Here is a 20,620-nt window from a genome sequence, read left to right as displayed (position 1 = left end):
CTGGTTTAAAGTCCAGAATATGCAGATAACATTCAAAAGAGACTCGGGCACACACTCCCTTATTCACTGAATTATTTGAAGGATAATTAAAATGAATATTTTACCAAGAATCCTATTTCTGTTGCAAGCCACACCTATTAATCCAGGTAAAAAATTCTTTCAAGAATTAAACAAAATAACCACTAGGTTCATTTGGCAGGGATGAAAAGTGAGGATTAAACTATAGTCAATGCAAGACAGCAAGGAGAGGGGAGGCTTAGCATTACGAAATTGAGATTTATACACATCTGTGGTAACAATAACATTGGTGACGGATTGGATAGAACTAAAGAATAAAAGAATTTTGACCTTAGAAGGCCATGATCTGCAAGCAGGCTGGCATACATTCCTATGGGATGATATAAATAAAACGCACAAATACTTTCAAAATCATTTAATCCGAAGAGTGTTATTGCAAAAATGGCTCAAAATAAATAAAAAAATCCACTATGTGAAAATCCCGAATTGGCTATCACCGACAGAAACTCATCCAAATTTTATAGATTTGAACGAAATGCTAAGATACAGAGACTTAATTGATAGACAGGGAAATTTAAAAACAGTTGAAGAATTGGCAGATGAGAACATGAAAGTTGATTGGCTAACTTATCTCCAAATCAAAACTAAATACAATAAAGATACTAAATTATATGACATTGAAACAGAACCACATGAATTGGATAAAATTATTCAAAGCCCAGATAGAAAGATGATAGGGAGAATATATAAATTCCTCCTGAAGTATAAAATGGAAGAGGAAATTATGAAAGAACAAATGATGAAACGGGCACAGAACTTTGGCTATAATATTGAATTAGAGAAATGGGAAAAAATTTGGAGGAACAAACTTAAAAATGACGCTATCAGTCGCATACAAGGAAAACCAGTACAAAATGTTTTGCAAATGGCACCTGGCACCAACACGGTTAGCTAAAATCTTAACAAATACCTCCCCAAAATGTTGGAAATGTGAATCAATACATAGAACATATTACCATTTATGATGGACCTGTGAGGAGCCTAAAGTTTTGGAAAAGGATCAAAAAGTGGCTGCAGGCAATAGCAGGGGTTAAAATAGAATGGAAACCTGAAGGTTTTTTTAATTAGGAATTATGTCTGCGAAATACAAAAAAGAAATCCAGTATTTAATACTACATATAACTACGGCGGCAAGGATTGCCTTTGCCCAGAAATGGAAAAACAAATTAATTCCAAGCGAAGATGAAATAATAAGAAAGGTTATGGATTGTGCTGAAATGGACAAACTAACTAAAGAAATCCAGGGAAAAGAAGAATCAGGATTCTACCAGATATGGGATAAATGGTATAGGTGGATGGAGGAAAGAAACAAAAATCAATGGAGGAATATAACAAAACTCAAAAAACAATAGCTATGAGTAAAATAAGAGGGTTAAGAATGGTGAAATCCCAATGAAATACAATAGAAGGGGAAATAATATAAGGTGAGCGGTATCGATTGATAATTACTATTAGAAAGAACAGAAGGCTCCTGAAGGCTCCAGAGGGCTTAAACCGGCCCTATGAGCAAACCGGAAGTCTGTTTCCAAACTTCCGGTTTGCCCGTAGGGTCGGGTTTTTTGTGCTCTGGAGGCTTCAGGGAAGCTCCTGAAGCATCCGGGGGGCCTCCGGGCAGCAGCAGAGGCTGTTTCCGCCCTCTCCGGGCTCCTATAAAGCCTCTGGAGCCTGGGGAGGGCAAAAAATGGCTTTAAAAAAAAGCTGAACTCAGCTGGCCAGCGTGCGATGCGCGCTGACCGGCTGACAGGGCAACGCCTCACGTGCCGTGACAAATGGCTCCGCGTGCCACCCGTGGCACGCGTGCCATACGTTCAGCATCCCGGTTCTAGTAGATCTGACACACAAACCCACAAGCACACTCCTACATATGCAAACACCCCTGTTACATTTTACCGGAATTCTTGTGAGTGAGTCTGGAATGCTCTTTTTGCCATCATCTGTTTTCACTCCAAAGAGGACAAAGGCCACACCTTCTACTTTCTTTCCATACAAGTACCTGTAACGACACAATGAAAGTAAAGGCCAATTATACATCTTTGCTTTCCCCACAGATCTTCTTTGAACACAAGAGGGGGGCATCAGTGACCTATTTCTCACAGCTCCTTATTTTCTCAGCTCTGCTTATTCAGGCATTTTCCTCCAAGCCTTTGTCACTTCTGATGCTAAAGCCGGGCAGAGGAAAACAGAACTTGAGGGTGGCAGGAAGGATACGTTCAGTTCCTTCGTCCTTCTACCTATTTTATTTTCTGATTTCTAAATTTCACTTTTCCCTCCATTCCAACACTCACAAAATGGCTCGCAAAAATGAAAAGTATAGAGTAGAAAACACACCACAAGTAAAAGCCTTAATACAATTGAAACCAGCCATTAAAATAACTAAGAGTTTGCTGAAAGGAACCTATTGGTAATTTCCTAAATAATGGGAAAATGGCAATTAGGACATTTTTTTTATTATTATAATTTCCCTGAAAAATGAATTTGATTACTCTCCCTCTGATCATTTCTATAAACAGGGCTACCACCCTGGTTCCACCACAAAACCGCGGTAGACTAAAGCGCGCTCGACGAAAGCGCGTACCTGACGTCATCACAGCGCGACGAAAACATCACACTGTGAGCGGTAATGTTAAAATTAACGCGAAAACCTTACCCTAACCCCCCCAAACCTAACCCTAAACCTAACCCTAAACCTAACCCTTAACCTAACCCTAAACCTAACCCTAAACCTAACCCTTAACCTAACACTAAACCTAACCCTTAACCTAACACTAAACCTAACGCTAACCCTTAACCTAACCCTAAACCTAACCCTAACGCTTAATGTAACCCTAAACCTAACACTAACCCTTAACCTAACCCTAACCCTAAACCTAAACCTAACCCTTACCTTTACGTGAATCGGCTTGCTTTAAAAGCGCTTTTTAAAGCGCCCTTTTTTCTCCGCGGTCGTATTTGTCGTGCTGCTGATGACGTCAGGTACGCGCTTTAATCGGGCGCGCTTTAGTGGACCGCGGTTTTGTCGTGCCACGACCACCCTACCCTAAGATGCAGTGTTAACGCTATAAGTGCTAATGGGGTTTGGTATCCTAAGTAGTCAGACTAATAAAGCTAAATAAAGTCTAAAGACTATTTTTTTAATATTATGAATATTGTATTTTTGAAATACATTTCAAGTAAATGTGTTCAGATCAGGACTAGTTCACCAAATCATATTTTTTTTCTGAATATTATGACCCAAATTATGACCCATTCATGCAGATGCTACCCAGTGCCAAAATAAATTTCTTTAGCTACTCATAGTTGTAAACAAGCATACGTTGCAGTGATAGTCAGGCCGAAATCTGTTTCGCCGTCAATGTAAAGAAACTTCTCTGATGGTTGCAGTTGAACTTCAAAGCTTGGCAATACTACAGAGAAAGAAACAGGCGAAAGGGTAGAAGTCTAGCACTGACAGGAAGATGTATTCACTCAACATTATTTAATATATTTTATTATTTATTTATTTATATCACACCTTTATTATTTTTACAAATAACTCAAGGCCAGTGAACATATCCGACATATCTTTCTCCTCCTATTTCGAGCTTCGAGTTTCGAGTTCAATAACATTTATATGCCGCCGAATCCCGTAGAACTCCAGGCGGCTTACAATACAAAAACAAAATCAAAAAATAAAATACAGGAAAGAAAAGATAGATTTTTTAAAAAACAACACACCAGGCACTCCATTCTAGATGGGGCTGGACCGTATTTTGGGGTCAACAGCCCCAGGCCTGCCGGAACAGCCAGGTTTTAGTGGCTTTCCGGAAGGCAGAGAGAGTGGGAAGGGTCCGGATCTCTACGGGTAGATTGTTCCACAGGGCTGGGGCAGCTACAGAGAAAGCCCTCCCCCAAGTAGTCGCCAACCGGCATTGTCCGGTCGACGGTACCTGAAGGAGGCCCAGTCTGTGAGATCTTATGGGTCGTTGGGAGGTATGTGGCAGGAGGCCACATACCTCCCAACAACCCTGTGAAGTGGACAGAGCTGAGAAGGAATGACTGGCCAAGCCATCCAGCAGGCTTTCATGGCTAAGACAGTACTAGAGCTCACACACCCGGTTTCTATCCTGCAGTGGTGGGATTCAGCCGGTTCGCACCTATTCGGGAGAACCGGTTGGTAACTTTCTAAGCAGTTCGGAAAACCGGTTGTTGGAAGAAATCTCCTTTTGATTTTTCCCCACTTTACAGGGCTAATCCTGTAAGGAAGGCAGGAAGGAAACATTCTGGTGTTGTTTCTAGCCTAATCTTTACTGTCCTGCTTACAGAAACTGCCTCTCCAGTTCACACTTATTCCATTGTCACAGCTAAGGCGAAACGCCCATCGACCTGAGTGACCTTGAGTTGGCCACACTCACCCAGTCACAAGACCACCAAGCCACGCCTACCCAGCTGGTTATTAGGGCAGAGGACTGGTTGTTAAATTATTTGAATCCCACCACTGCTAGCCTGGTACCTTCACTGCTAGGCCAAATTGGTTCTCACAACTTTCCAGGCGAGATCATAGCAGCCATTTCCACTTTTACAAATGACAGGAAAAGGCTTTTAGAGATAAAATCGATAAAACCCCAAGATCAGGAACTGGATTTGTTGAACAGAAACGATCCTTCTTCTTACCATATTCTCTGACATCAAAAAGTGCAGTATAGCTCTCCTCTGGGGAATGCTCATATTTGGCCACAGCCTTCCATTGTCCCAAACTATAGAAAGAAAAAAGAAGAGATTTTTCATTGCTTTCACTTTGCAATCGATTTACGACAATAAATAAAGTATAACAAGAGTTAGAAGGGACTTTGAAAATCTTCGAATCCAACTCTCTATTTAAGCAGAAGACCCGATACCATTCCAGACAAATGGCTGTCCAATCTCTTCTTGAAAACCTTCCACATTGGAGCACCCACAACTTCTTTTTTTTTTAAAAAAAAGTTTTTTATTTTTTTCATTTTCATACCAATAACCACACGTATACTGTTACATAACCAACATTATTTTGTATTGTTAAATATTTACGTCAATTTGTCTTACCATCAACCCCCAAGAACGATTATTGGCTCTTCTGCTCTCCATTTGTACCCTATCCAGGGGTGGGTTCCTGCCAGTTCTAACCTCTTCTATAGAAGAGATTCCACAAATCTACAGTGTCATTTAGAACTGGTTCCAGCTCCCTCCCCCTGCCCGTCCTCACATCATCAAGATGAAGAGCGAGAGGAGGAATTCTGGGAAGTCCACAAGTCTTAAAACTGTCAAGTTTGAACACCCCTGGGGGTTTTTTTCTAAAGGGTTAGGGGTGCAAAGGTCTTGTAACTTGACAGGTTTAAGACTTGCACACTTCAATGCCAGAGTTCCTGAGCCAACATGACTGGAGGAGGAATTCTGGGAGTTGAAGTCCACAAGTCTTAAAGCTGTCAAGTTTGAACACCCCTAGGGTTTTTTTTCTAGAGGGTTAGGGGTGCAAAGGTCTTGTAACTTGACAGCTTTAAGACTTGCGTGCTTCAAATGCCAGAGTTTCTGAGCCAACATTTTGGTTGCTAAGCAAGAGCGCTGTTAAGTGAGTTTCACCACATTTTACGTTGGCTATTCCCACCCACTCACATGACTGCCAAGCCACTCCCACCTGGTCACATGGTCAGGAGGCCACTCCCACAAAGCAGGCCACACCTACAGAAGAGGTTCTAAAAAAATTTGAAACCCACCACTGACCCTATCCATCACTTTCCTTTCCCTCTTTCCTCCTCCTCCCTACCTCCTTTCTTCCCTCTGTCATCCTTCTCTTCTCTACTTCCCCTTCCTGTCTCCCACCCACAACTTCTGAAGGCAAGGCAACATGATATGAACTAGGGATCCAAGGCCACTTCTTGATATTAATAGGATCGTGGAGAATAAGTGTAAAAGAAAGTGCCTGATTCAGAAATTTTCAGTTTCACATTTGTGGAAGCTGAAATGTGACTCTTACTTCTGTCACAAATTTCTTCTTACTCATTGAACTTAAATGGTGGTGATGAAATTGTATTTATTATTTGTCCACTCAATTTCACGGAATTGCCATACAAATAACATCATAGCTGTGCTGCTCCAGGCTCTCCAAAAAACAAGAGGAAATAGAAATGTGATGGACAAATGGAAAATATCAAACATGGATTTTTCTTACTTTAATAACCAATCTAAAAAGCAAGCTAAAAGGGGACCTACAATAGAGCTTTATTCTATACCCAATCTTGAATAGATGAATGTTTTTTTTTTCCCCATCAGAGTTTCAGCTTAGTTTCAAAACAGGTCGCCTTATGACAATATCCATGTTAAATTACCTGACAAGCTCTGGTAAATTGTAAGGCCGGATCAAGGCTGAAGATGGGTTGACTGGATTCGAACTGACAACAATGCCTTGTGGTGTCTGGGCACGAGGAAATAAAACACAGGTGTGTTGAAAAAATACATGTTGCATATTATTTCCTGCGCATTCTGTAACATCAAACCCCAGCTGGAATACTAGATTTTCTATGTGATGACATAATGTAGAGATCAAATTCAACCCACCGAGGGGGGGACACTAGGTTATAAGGAGAATCAACAACAACCACTTCTTGTTCAGAGGACTATACTAATCACACAGGATTGCAGACACCATTCTCACCTTAAACTCGACAATCACAGTTTTGTCCATCCTGTGCATGTTGTGATCCATAGAAAAGACACGATAGCGCACTAAGGAAAAAAGAGACCAACTGTAATTTCTGATAGTATTCAGAAGACATGTGCTGGTCTGTGACCATAATAAAAAAATTAATTGATTCATGTGCTTGAATCCTAAAAATTGGAATTGGAAATTGGAATTGGAAAAGTTTATTTATAGGCCGCCCTTTTCCCTGAGGGGACTCAGGGCGGCTTACAACTCATAGGGTAAGGGGATACAAACAATGACACATAAGCACAATACATAATTAAAAAAGAACACAACATTCATACCATTCGGGTGGGGGATGGATTACAATCTTTAGCCCCAGGCCTGACGGGATAGCCAGATTTTAAGGGCTGCGCGGAAGGTCTGGAGGGTGGTGAGGGTACGAATCTCCACGGGGAGATCGTTCCAAAGGGTCGGAGCTACTACCGAGAAGGCTCTCCTCCGCGTGGTTGCCAGTCGACACTGACTGGCAGATGGGATCCGGAGGAGGCCTAATCTGTGCGATCTAATTGGTCGCGAGGAGGTAATTGGCAGGAGGCGGTCTCTCAAAAAAAGAAGTTTTGTCATAAATTGCCTGATATTTTGCATCTGCCAATCGTCCCACATGGTTCATGCAGCAAATAGAGACTCCTGGGACATTTTTATTACCAAGAGTATAATTTACTGAGCCAATATGGATACAGAAGTAGCAAATATTAATGTTTTCGTGCGCAAACAGCATACTGTAGTTAAACGTTCTCCTTTATTCCATCCAATCAGTATGGTCAGTTCAGTTCAGTTCAGTTTATTTATTTATTTATTATTTATTTGTTAAATTTCTAGGCCGCCCAATCCCGAAGGACTCTGGGCGGCTTACAAAGAAAGAAAGAAAGAAAGAAAAGAGAAGCAAAATAAAAGAATAATTTAAAAATTCCCAACACGCATACATTTCTGATCAGGGCTGGACCTTAACGATAAGGTCAACAGCCCCAGGCCTGCCGGAACAGCCAGGTTTTAACAGCTTTTCCGAAGGCCATGAGAGTTTGTTTGGGTAATGGACTCGCCGCCTAGTAGACTTTCTCAGCAGATGACCTTGGTTCTCAGGCTCCAAGTCAGTGCTCGTTCCATTCATTTCCCTCCCATTATGCCTCCCCTGCATCCCAATCTATTCCCTCCCGCATTCTTCTTGTCTGGCTGTAAGCGGGGTTTTCAAAGTGAGCCAGGCCTCAACCATGACAGCAGCTGTCTTCCAGACTCAATGTAAATCCTAAAACATCAGATGTGGGACAGTTTCTAGAAAAACAGCTGATTAGTCTATTGGGCTAAAACAACTGCGTCCTCAGGCACCGTAAAGGCCAAGGGGTTTATTATGGCATAAATGTTTTTAGATTACTTCAGTCTGGATCTTCTGCACCTTAGACAGAAATATCCCCTAGTTCTTCAAAGAAGAGCTAAAGAAAAAGCCTTTCCCCTTTTATAGCTTGCAATTAGTCAAGGTGACATCTTCTTGGATTTCTCCATTCCATTCCTAATTTGTGAATACCATATTTTTCGGAGTATAAGACGCACCTTTTTCACCCCTAAAAGAGCATGGAAATTTTTGGTGCGTCTTATACACCGAATACAGCCATTTTTTGCCTCCTGAAGCCCCACCCCCGCATCCCATTTTTGTGAAAAATGGGCGAAAAAACAAACCATTTTCACCAAAAGCGGAGGCGTTTTTGCCTTCCCCCACCCCTCAGAAGCAATCTGCAGGCTTCAGCAGGGCTGGGAGAAGGGGAAAATGTCCCTGTTTGGGTGAAAAACAGGGACATTTTTGCCTTCCCCCAGCCCCGCTGAACCCTGCAGAATGCTCCTGGGGACTGGGGAAGACAAAAACCTTTTTTTTTTCTTACTTACCTCTTCAAAATCATTGTGTCTTACACACCGGTGCGTCTTATAGTCCGAAAAATATGGTACATTCCAATGGACCATCTATCAATGTGTTTCTTAAATCTTTTCTGAACTTTCTAAACTTGATTTCTCAATATAAGCAATGTCAACACTCACAAGGAATACATTCTTCCCTTTCCCCCACTCTCTAGAAATATCTCAAATAAATGACAAATCCCAGGTATGGATTTGTTTATAGCATTATTCATCACATAACCCCAGGGGAGTGGAGAAAGAGAGGCAGAAAAAGAGTTTACCTGGAGAGCCTGGTGTATAGATGCCTTTATCTGTCTGGATGAACACAAAGCCACTCTGATAAGAAAGGAGAACCACCTTTTCCAGGTTCACTTGAGGACCAGTTACTTGCACAACCACATACTGATTTTGTCTAGACTCCTTATTCAGTTCCTTTGCAGGAATCTGGATGAGAAGATGAACAGAGCAGAGGCTTCATCACTAATAGTTTATAGTTTACAATTTATAGTTTTATTGATTTTGTATGCCGCCCACTCCCGAAGGACTCCGGGCGGCTTACAATAAAACAAGAGAGGGGGATAATAGACAAAACAACATATTAAAATATACAACAGTCACAATTTCTGAGGGGCTGGATATTTCGAGAGCCCCCCGGCCTGCTGGAGCAGCCAGGACTTAACGGCTTTGTGGAAGGCCGAGAGGGTAGTAAGGATCCGGATCTCCACGGGGAGATCATTCCAGAGGGCTGGAGCTGCGACAGAGAAGGCTCTCCCCCGGGGAGTCGCCAGCCGGCATTGTCTGGCAGATGGGATCCGGAGGAGACCTAACCTGTGTGATCTAATCGGTCTATGGGAGGTGATCGGCAGGAGGCGGTCTCTCAGGTACCCAGGTCCAATGCCATGAAGGGCTTTTTAGGTAACGACCAGCGCCTTGAAGCGAATCCGGAGACTAATGGGTAACCACTAAGGGCCACCTACGGCCTCATTCCTTAGCCCTAGGCAACAACACTAAAACATTGATCCAGAAATTTCTACCGGGTCAAAAATGAAAACAAAGAGGATCACAGAATGCCAAGCATAGGTGCATTCAATCTTAAAAAGACATTTCTTGCTTTTGCTAAGTTGGTTTCTGATCTTTCCTTGCAGGCGGCTACGGAGAGGCCCTATAGCTGTGATGGTGAACCTATGCCACATGTGCCACAGGTGGCACGCAGAGCCCTCTCTGCAGGCACGCAGGCCGTCGTCCCAGTTCAGCTCCACCGCACATGTGTGCACGTCTCCCACCGGCCAACGGACTTTTTTTTATTGAAAATGTTAGAAAAAAAAACTTTTGCAAATGTTTACCTCCCACTCCTGCCCTCCCCACCCAACCCCCCCCCCACACACACACCAACCTTCCCCCCCCCCACCCGACTTCCCAGAATCAATACAGGGTATAAATCTTTAACAAAGATGTTCTAAAATAAACTTTAAAAAAAGTTAGTATCATCTTTCATTTGAGCTTTAACTCCTCTTTTGTTAGGCTAACTCTAAACAGATTATATCATTCCTTGTTTCTTCAGTCATAAACTATCTGGAATTTCTTAGTCCCAAGCAAGAATCATAGCCCTAGACTGATTTTTGAGTCTCTGCCGCGCATGCCCGGAGGGTTGCATGCGGGAGATGTGCACACATGCGTGGGGTGGGGGGTAATGCGCACATGCATGGAGGCGGGGCGCATGGGAGTAGCCCATTTTTGGTCCCAGGAGGCTGCAGGGAGGCCAACGGGGCATGGGGGTTCGTGCTCATATGCGCTGGGGACGAGAGGAGCCACACACCCATGCGTGGGGGAGTGCAGGGTGGTCATGCACACATGTGCAGGGGGTGGGGTGCACGTATGGCATTATGGTACATGCATGTGCATGCTTTCAGCACGTAACAACAAAAAGATTAGCCATCACTACCCTATGGTGTCCAGCTAAAGCAGCACAGTCAAGAAACTAATGAAGAACACATCCCCGAGATCCCACCTTGCCATTCTGCTATTACAAGTCACATTTGGTATACTTTACCCACTGCTGTGTACCTACAACCTTTTTCTCCTTGGCCTTTCTCCCTCCTAATTTGTGCACCAAGAAAACTCAGCCCCTAATTCCAAGCTCAAGGCAAATGTGAAGGAGAGTGAGGGAACCCTCACCCCAAATAAACTTTTCTGGTTGACCATCTGAGCTTGGAGAAACATGAATCGCAGCCCATAATGAATTCTGCCCTCTGGGCTGCACACTGTAGCTCTACAATCAGCTGTTCTCTCTTTCTCTTTATGGTTTTTCCTTGGGCAATTATTGGATTAGCCAAATACACAGAGATACACACAGACTAACATACACAACGTTAGTTACCAATATGAACAAATCTGTCCATAACTCCAACCTAGAAGGTCTGAAAGTCAGGAGGTTAATTTCTCTTGATGAGATTATGGTCCAGTTTGCAGAATTTTTCTCAGATTTTATGTTCCTTCAGATGCCAGCAGCTGTTTGACATTATTTGGGCTCAAGTACTAGCAGAGTTGGATTTAAGTGAAGTCTTGGATGGGATTTGGTCAGGTAATAACATTTCAACACTGAAGCCCTCTGGAATAGCCAGGATTATTGGAAACAGATCGGTCATAGAGATATACCATTCAGCTGTGACGTGCAGTGAGGTTTATGGCTGGTGAGGCACTGACACAGGGGTTTCAAATTTTTTTAGACTTGTGGACTTCAACTCCCAGAATTCCACAGCCAGGCATGCTCAGTTCCGATTTAAAGTGACAGCTTTTGTTTTTCTCCTTTGCAAAAAAGTTTTCCTTCATTCTTTTTCTTCTCCCTCCCCCTCCTTCCTCCCTCTCTCCCTCCCTCCCCCCTCTCTCAAACAGACACATGCACACAGAGAAGTTGGATCCCTCTCTCACTCTCAAACAAAGACAAACACAGAAGTTGGATAGGATATATTTTCCAATGGCTTGAAAGCAGCTCCTCTGCCATACCCCCACCCCTCCATTCCCCTGCTGCCTTCCGATCCGAGCCTTTGATTGCAGGTGGAGCCACATTGCCTTTTCAAACTTGTAATCAGTGAAGCTGGGCTTATATACTTTTATCCTGGTGTGTGTGTGTGTGTGTGTGTGTGTGTGTGTGTGTGTGTGTGTAGGCGGAAGAACGATGTGCCTCATCTACGTCAGGAATTTTTTGGCTTTTAACCCTTGCTTAACTCTGCTCAAGTGATCATAAAACACCAGAGTAGATGAGGCACATCATTCTCCCGCCTCCTCCTATAGAGGGCACTTTTTTAGAGGCTTTTTTAAACAGTTAAGCACTAAGCAGAGTCATCCCCTGTGACTCTGGCAGCAACTAGCTCAGCCTTTTTCCTTTTACATTTTTTTTCTTTTCATGATGACAGCAGTGAGGCTCTGCCTCCCCTGACTGCACGTCCCTGCCATTCAGCATTCTTCTTTTTTTCTCCCTTACCATTGTTCATGTTGAGATTGAACATAGTTCTATCGGCACACAGGCTAAGCCAATTTCTCCTCCCTGGGTAAGGAAGAACAAAAGTTGCCCAGAAGCCTTTGGCGTTTCCTGAAATGTCTATATTTTAAATCTGAAAATGCGGCTATTTGGCCCACTAACATCCTACTTTTACTCACCACTAAACTTAGACTGATTCAGAATCTCTAGCAATCTTTTCTAAAAGTTAGCTTAGCAGTTGACTGGATTACTGTAATGCGCTCTACATGGGGCTGCCCTTGAAGAGTGTTCGAAGACTTCAGTTAGTCCAGAACGCAGCCGCGCGAGCGATTGTGGGTGCACCTAGGTACACCCACGTTACACCTATCCTCCGTGAGCTGCACTGGCTGCCCATTGGTCTCCGGACACGCTTCAAGGTGCTAGTCGTTACTTATAAAGCCCTTCATGGCATTGGACCTGGGTACCTGAGAGACCGCCTCCTGCCGATTACCTCCCAAAGACCGATTCGATCGGACAGACTAGGCCTTCTCCGGATTCCATCTGCCAGCCAATGTTGGCTGGCGACCCCCCCGGGGGAGAGCCTTCTCTGTTGCAGCTCCGGCCCTCTGGAACGAGCTCCCTGTGGAGATCCGGACCCTCACTACCCTCCCGGCCTTCCGTAAAGCTACTAAGTCCTGGCTGCTCCAGCAGGCCGGGGGCTGTTGAAGGATCCAGCCCCACGGTAACTATGAATGTTGTTGTATTTTAAATTCTTGTTTGTCTTATTTATCCCCTTTCCCCTTTCTATTGTAAGCTGCCCGGAGTCCTCCCGGAGTGGGCGACATACAAGACTAATAAACTCAAACTCAACTCAACTCAGTTTTGTTTATTAATCACTTTAATTTTGCTATACTTCGTATCATTCAGGGGGTTTGTTTTTTGTTTTTGGTTGACTTTTGGTTTTGATACTGATTTTGATCTAAATATTTATAATATTTTACTTGTTTGCTGTGAAATGCTATACACAATCTTTCAGCAATTGTGGCAATAGGAACTGTAAAATAAATAGAATAGAATAGAATAGAATAGAATAGAATAGAATAGAATAGAATAGAATAGAATAGAATAGAATAGAATAGAATAGAATAGAATTTTATTATTTGTATGCCGCCCTTCTCCGGGAGGGACTCAGGGCGGCGAACAATTCAAGGGGGAGAAAGGGGAACATAAAAAACAAAATACAAATAATAAAAGTAAACAACAGTCGCACAACCATACATGTCAAGAGGGGAGGGAACTCATCACCCCCAGGCCTGCCGGCAAAGCCAGGTTTTGACGGCTTTTCGGAAGGCCTGGAGAGAGGTGAGGGTCCGAATCCCTGCGGGGAGCTCGTTCCAGAGGGATGAACATGCAAATACATGTGCATGCTTTGGGGTTTTTCCTCCCTCGAGTTATACTCTCAATTTCTCCCAATATCTGACAAGTCTAGTCATGTTCTTTCTACTAAAGTGCATGACACTTCCTCTCAAGTAGAATGAAGGGGATTTTAGCTTGATTTTGGTATTTTTGCAGGGATACAATAGACTCTACTGCAACCATTACTATTCACCCACCTTTATAGTTGGAGTGACAAGCATGCCTCCCGCTGGATTCATTTCTACTCTGGTTTGGAACAAGGTTTTCTGTTTCTTTGGAAAATCCTGAACCAAGATGTCAAGCTGTTTCGGAGCATTGTCTCCATGTGCCTCCACCAAAATTTGCTCGTCTGTATCTGTTCGCAGAACACCAGGGGTGATGAGGTTGTAGCTGCAGAAGGAGAAAAGAAGATCTCCTGCGTTAGTTTGCTGAGGAAAAGTGAGGCGCTTTTAGAAAAGTGAAGAAACAAAGAGTTAGAAAAACTAGCAATAGCAATAGCAATAGCAGTTAGACTTATATACCGCTTCATAGGGCTTTCAGCCCTCTCTAAGCAGTTTACAGAGTCAGCATATCGCCCCCACAGTCTGGGTCCTCATTTCACCCACCTCGGAAGGATGGAAGGCTGAGTCAACCTTGAGCCGGTGAGATTAGAACCGCTGAACTGCAGATAACAGTCAGCTGAAGTGGCCTGCAGGACTGCACCCTAACCACTGCGCCATCTTGGCTCTTTGTGACCCAGAAACCTTCCAAACACAGTTGAAAAATTACTAAATGTTTATCTTTGTATCACTTACAAGAGATTTGGGTGCCGTTTTGGGGTTATAAAATAGGAGCGACCATTACAGTAAACTGGGTGGTATTATAATGGGATCACATTATAAGCAATGCGGTGTCCCGTTGCAGCTTAAAAAAGGACAAGCTTTTCTATGAAAGAACAGAGTTTGATCTCAGAGGTGAAGAAGAAGAAGAAAAAATAGAATTGTGCCTTCTTCCAAGATTAGGCAATTCCCAGCCTGCATACAGTCCTCCAGTAACCCATCTGCAGACCGCTGTACCTGAAACTAATTTGGCTGCAAAATCGCGGCTGCAATTTTGACAAAGTGAGATCAAGTTGTTTTGTTTTTCAGAAATTAGGAATTCCCATCTTTAACCCCAAACCTTTGCCTAAAATGAGGTGGAAATTTTGACCAATTCCTTTCAGTGACATCACTGCAAACCACACAGTCTCCTAGGAGAGACTCCTCACCATTCAGAAGTTGCCCCCACACATCCTAATCCACACACCAGAATTCATGCAACACATTAGTGTTGCAGTGTTGCAGAACAGATGCAGAATCAACCTCAGAAGCTAAGGGCTAATAAATTACATCTTTCGCAGACAGATCTTGCTAATTCATGCCTTTAAATATGAATGTATCTCGGCAGTGGTGGGATTCAAATAATTTAACAAACGGTTCTCTGCCCTGATGACCAGCTGGGTAGGCGGGGCTCGGTGGGCATGTGACTGGGTGGGCGTGGCCAACTCAACATCACTCAGGTCGATGGACGCTTCACCTTAACTGTTACAATGGAATAAGGCAGTGGTTCCCAAACTTGGCAACTTTAAGACTTGTGGACTTCAACTTCCAGAATCCTGCAGCCAGCTCTGCTGGCTGGAGAATTCTGGGAATTGAAGTCCACAAGTCTTAAAGTTGCCAAGTTTGGGAACCACTGGAATAAGGGTTAACCGAAGAGGCAGTTTCTGTAAGCAGGGCAATAAAGATGAGGCTAGAAACAACACCAGAATGTTTCCTTCCTGCCTTCCTTACAGGATTAGCCCTGTAAAGTGGGAAAAAACAAAAGGAGATTTCTTCCAACAATCGGTTCTCCCAACTGCTTAGAAAGTGACCAACCGGTTCTCGCGGATAGGTGCAAACCGGCTGAATCCCACCACTGGTTTGTTGCCTTCTATTTTTCCACTCTGGGAGGTGAATTGGGCTGAGAAAGGGACTGGCCCAAAGTTACCTGCCCAAGGAAGAAGCACTAGAACTCATAAGACTCCCGATTTCCAGGTCAGCACTTTCGTCCCCGCATCAAACTTGCTATACTAGCGTTCAAGCAGTGTCTACCCACTTGATCCAGCATTTTCCAAAGGCAGCCTTCAGTTCTACAAATTTGGTTTAGTTTGTCAGCCCCAAGTAAGGGCCATGAGGGGGGGAAAGGACCGTGTTGCCATTTTGTAATACTGGAATGTCAACAGTTGAAGGCTTTTACAGAAGTGAAAGAGATGGGAGGTTTTATTGCCAGGCCGTCTCCACAGTAACACTATAATCATATTTATTACAAAAGCAAATGTAAAGCGATGGGGGGAAAGAAAAACATTGTTAGATGGCAGATTAATGAACACATTATCTTGTGTGAATGGGAGATTAAGGCTGTGTAAATCAAATGACTCTAATATTATATATTGCAAACAAACGCCTTGTTATCATATCTTGATATCTTTAGTCGCATTCTATTGGCTCCGGCTGTGTTTGCATTTAAACAAAGCAATTTGAAAGCGAGGCCTGCTGGAGTTTCCTACTTGCACTCTGATTACGTGTGCAGTTTCGCATAAACCGTCTGCTGCAATGTAATTTAATTGGCTTCTCAGAGCTATCTGGTTACTTTCGCAAACTATGGGGTACATGGAGTAACCATATACCCAGTGGTGGGATTCAGCCAGTTCGCACCTATTCGGGAGAACCGGTTCTTAACTTTCTAAGAGGTTCAGAGAACCGGTTGTTGGAAGAAATCTCCTTTTGGTTTCTTTCCACGCCTTAAGCACATTCTTCTTTTGCTAAAAGATTAATCTAGAGCTCAATAGCCACTAATAAAAATATTAACCATGCCTTCTCTGAATTTTAGTCTTATCAAAAATGATAAAATATCTAGACATAATAAATAAATAAATTGTAGCAGTCTTTCACTATGTATCAGGATAGTTTTCCTTGGTTCTTTTCAGTGGTGGGATTCAGCCAGTTCGCAGCTATTCAGGAGAACCGGTTGGTAACTTTCTAAGTAGTTCGGAGAACCAGTGGTTGGAAGAAATCTCCTTTTGTTTTTTTTCACTTTACAGGGCTAATCCTGTAAGGAAGGCAGGAAGGAAGGAAACATTCAGGTGTTGTTTCTAGCCTCATCTTTATTCCCCTGTTTACAGAAACTGCCTCTCCGGTTAACCCTTATGACATTGTAAGAGCTAAGGAGAAGCGCCCATCGACCTGAGTGACCTTGAGTTGGTCACGCCCACCCAGTCACATGACGCCAAGCCCCACCTACCCAGATGGTCATTAGGGCAGAGAACCGGTTGTTAAATTATTTGAATCCCACCACTGTCCCAGGCCCACTGAACTAAAAAAACTACAAGACACTTCAACAGCGCAGAGAAACACATTATGGAAGACTAAGAATGTTCACCATGTATGCCTTCCTATGTTCTCTTGGATTAACCAAAACGTACTTTCCAGTAGCCAAGAACTGAAGCTCAGATAAGGTTTCATGGTGATAATTGTCAATAATTAAGTTAATTGCGCTAATCCACACATGCCTTTACAAAACACTGGCTTCTTCTGCTGCGATGATCACATACCCGTTATTGAACAGCTGTTGCTTGTGTTATTATTGTAACCGGCTGACAGTTGTAACCATACATATATTGCATTATATTCTTCACATCAATCCAAAGAGCAATTGAACGTGAACAATTCAAATTTACAATTCTTTTTAGGGACTTTTAAGAGCTGGTCCTTTAAAACAATGTCTTGGGTAGTCTGAACATGGATTTTGTACATCTAATGTAGTTTCACCCATTGTTATCGTTAAACAAAGAAACCCAGAAAAATCCTTCCTGAGTTTCTGCTTATTGAAACCCTAACAAGGAACTAGCCATTGAGGGTCATACTCTGGAGCAGTGTTTCTCAACCTTGGCGACTTTCAGTCCTGTGGACTTCAACTCCCAGAATCCCCCAGCCAGCTCGCTCCACAGGACTGAAAGTCGCCAAGGTTGAGAAACACTGCTCTGGAGGGAAAGGTAGGAGGAGGACCTGTCTAAAACCACAAGCCTCGCTTTTTACAATACCACTTGAACACACACCTCAAACACAACTGCCTTCCCAAGGTGAAAAGGAAGTGGCCCCTACGTTAAAGCTCTTAAACATTGTCTCCTCTCTGTAGCTGCAGTGTTTCGGTTTCTGTTCCTTTAAAAGCAATAAATCAATTTGGATTCCATGCCAAGTCCCTAGCAAAGTCCGCATCTAGCATACTGTTGAGATTTGTTCTTGGATGTTCCTGCTTTGGGTTTACACCTACAGAGAGTTTGTTTGCAATCCTAAAAGGGATCAGAACTGACCACCTACTTTTCTTTCCTGCAATAAGAGTTGTTATATGTATACTGTAATGTATACTAAGAGCCAAGGTGGCGCAGTGGTTAAATGCAGCACTGCAGGCTACTGCTAGATCAGCAGTTCAGCGGTTCAAATCTCACCGGCTCAGGGTTGACTCAGCCTTCCATCCTTCTGAGGTGGGTAAAATGAGGACCCAGATTGTTGGGGGCAATATGCTGACTCTCTGTAAACCGCTTAGAGAGGGCTGAAAGCCCTATGAAGCGGTATATAAGTCTACTGCTATTGCTATTACTGACAAATCACCTTCTCTGCCCTCCTCCTTCTCCTGTCTTTTGCTTTTTCAGTAGCTGATCCTCCATGGTTCACTGACAAATGCACGCTCGACAAAAGTGCGCCGACAAAACCATTGGGAAAAAACACGAGTTCGCAATCGCGCTGACAAATGAGCGTAGAAGCGCGCCGACAACAGCGCGCTGACAGAAGCGCGCTCTAAACCTAACCCTAACCCTAACCCTAACCCTAAACCTAAACCTAACTCTAACTCTAACTCTAACTCTAACTCTAACTCTAACTCTAACTCTAACTCTAACTCTAACCCTAACCCTAACCCTAACCCTAACCCTAACCCTAACCCTAAACCTAACCCTTACCTTTACCCTTACCCTAACCCTTACCTTAACCGTAATTGCTCTTTTGTCGACGCGCCTTTGTGGGTGCGCTGTCGCCATCGCGGTTTTATCACCGCGGTTTTGTTGGGCGCGCTGTTGTCAGACGCGCATTTGTCGGGTCACAATCCTCCATACTGGGACCAGAGAAATATGGTCAGCCTCATTGCTGCTATCACTCATACATCATTTAGTTACACATACTGTATGCCTGCTGCAAAGTCATATCTGGTTTTCCAGTATAGGTACACACAGCGAAATAAACATTTTTCTCAAAACAAGTAGATAGGCCAGTCTCTATGTCACTGAAGTCTTAGCCATGAAGATATCAGAAACAAAGTATGTGGGTTTTCTATATATTCAACTGCATTGTTTTCTGGAAGTTCTTGACTCTGCTTAGCAATGGTTATAGATGCCTCCCCACCCCGCCAGCCGTAACTGAGAGCAAGAGGTCTTTATATTTATCCAGAGAATCTCCACTCCAAGGACAATTCCTCAGCTTAGAACTTCAGGGCCTGTCAGTTCCCCTTCTTGATGATTAGAATCCTTTTACTCCTGTCGTGGGGATATATTGGACTTTCCAAGAAAGCTCCAAAGGGTTTGGAGACACCTGCAAGGAAATTCATTACCCCGCAAAGGACCACAGCTTTGGAGGTGATGGTTGTGTTTAGCACAGACCGTCATGGAAGAGAAAGCCCACAAGGCTTCCCCAGCACTGCTTTCCTTTCCCTGCTGAAATATCTATGATACTTACAGAGCCCCCTGGGAAGATGCTGGAAAAGCAATCAATAGAGCAGCCACCAGATAGAACGTCATCCCTTCCATGGCAGTCCAGAGGGATCAGAGAAGTGTTGACAGCTCCAGTATTTATCCAGAGAGCCTGCTTTGAAGCCCAGCCCCTTTGCAATTGCTGAATGTTTAATCAGTACACAAATGGGGTGGGGAGAAGGTGAGGAGGAGCTTGAGCAAGTGGGGAATTTCAGAGGAAATTAATGAGGCACACAGTGGATTATTTGTCTTCTCTCTCTTAGTTCAACATGATTGCTAAATAGCATTTTTGTGCAATTTGTTCTAGATATTCTGCTATTGCGCCTGCAGATATCTCTTTATCTTGAGGTCAGGAACTCACACTTTCCTTCTCTCCCTCACACATATTTGGAAGGACTTTAAAGTAGCCCAAACCTGATGCTAAACAGATCACAATAAGGCTATTAAGGCATTGTTTTCTCAGGTTTTTTGAGCAAGAAACGCCATTTATTTGGAGCACATGCTATGAGGATTGGTGATATGGGACAGTTATGTTATGGTTACTTGGATGTCTACAACCAGATATGGTAGCTCTGGATAGTCCTATTTTTTTCTTTTCAGAGTACTTCCCTTGAAGCTACTGTGAAGTCCCATTTCAAATTTCTCTCCTCCCTATTCATGCACATATGTACAACATTTACAGCATTTAAGCTTAAGTAAGAAGAACAATTAAAACCAGTATAACTTTATAAGAAGGCATTCTTTAAGTATATCTTAAACTGTTTTTGTTAAAGATTTATACCTTGTATTGGTTCTCGGAAGTCTTGGTGGGGGAAGGTTGGGGGGGTTGGGGGGAGGGTGGGAGGGAGTGGAGTTTACTAAGTTGGAGGAGGGATGATTGTACATGTATACTGCTATTTTTTTCTTTTTTAAATGGAATTATAAATACCATCAACACAAAAGGGAGTTTGCTCAGAAGCTGAAATACACCAAGTGAATGAGAGGAAGAGTGGGAAGCAGAGGAGAGAAGAAAGATAGGAAGAGAGGGACAGGAGAGAGGGTGAAGGGGGGGAAGATGAGGTGTATAAAGAGGAGTGGTAAGGGAAGAGAGGAGAAGGAGAAAGGAAGGGGAAGTAGAGTAGAAAATGATGGAGGGAAGACAGGATGTAGAAGAGTGGGAAGCAGAGGAGAGAAGAAAGATAGGAAGAGAGGGATAGGAGAGAGGGTAAGGGGGGAAAGATGAGGTGTATAAGGAGGAGTGGTAAGGGGAGAGAGGAGAAGGAGAAAGGAAGGGGAA

At 43.3% G+C, this 20,620-nt stretch overlaps 1 protein-coding gene across 1 annotated transcript in view; it reads right to left on the bottom strand.

Annotated features, from left to right (window-relative positions):
* The window catches only part of C3 (complement C3), a 74,418-nt gene extending 54,978 nt beyond the window's left edge, over positions 1 to 19,440 (bottom strand). The window contains exons 1-8 of the mRNA XM_032210180.1: positions 19,331 to 19,440; positions 13,748 to 13,940; positions 8,959 to 9,121; positions 6,743 to 6,813; positions 6,417 to 6,502; positions 4,729 to 4,811; positions 3,392 to 3,482; positions 1,969 to 2,071 (exon numbers count right to left, since the gene is read on the bottom strand). Of these exons, the coding sequence (XP_032066071.1) occupies positions 1,969 to 2,071; positions 3,392 to 3,482; positions 4,729 to 4,811; positions 6,417 to 6,502; positions 6,743 to 6,813; positions 8,959 to 9,121; positions 13,748 to 13,940; positions 19,331 to 19,401 (861 nt within the window). The 5' untranslated portion in view covers positions 19,402 to 19,440. The remainder of the gene's footprint in view (positions 1 to 1,968; positions 2,072 to 3,391; positions 3,483 to 4,728; positions 4,812 to 6,416; positions 6,503 to 6,742; positions 6,814 to 8,958; positions 9,122 to 13,747; positions 13,941 to 19,330) is intronic.
* Positions 19,441 to 20,620: the final 1,180 nt, after the last annotated feature.

Source organism: Thamnophis elegans, chromosome 2 (genome assembly GCF_009769535.1).
Source record: "Thamnophis elegans isolate rThaEle1 chromosome 2, rThaEle1.pri, whole genome shotgun sequence".
In the NCBI taxonomy this organism is placed as follows: Eukaryota; Metazoa; Chordata; class Lepidosauria; order Squamata; family Colubridae; genus Thamnophis; species Thamnophis elegans.
Note: the sequence above shows the minus strand (reverse complement) of the source record. Positions and strands in the feature narration are given on the sequence as shown.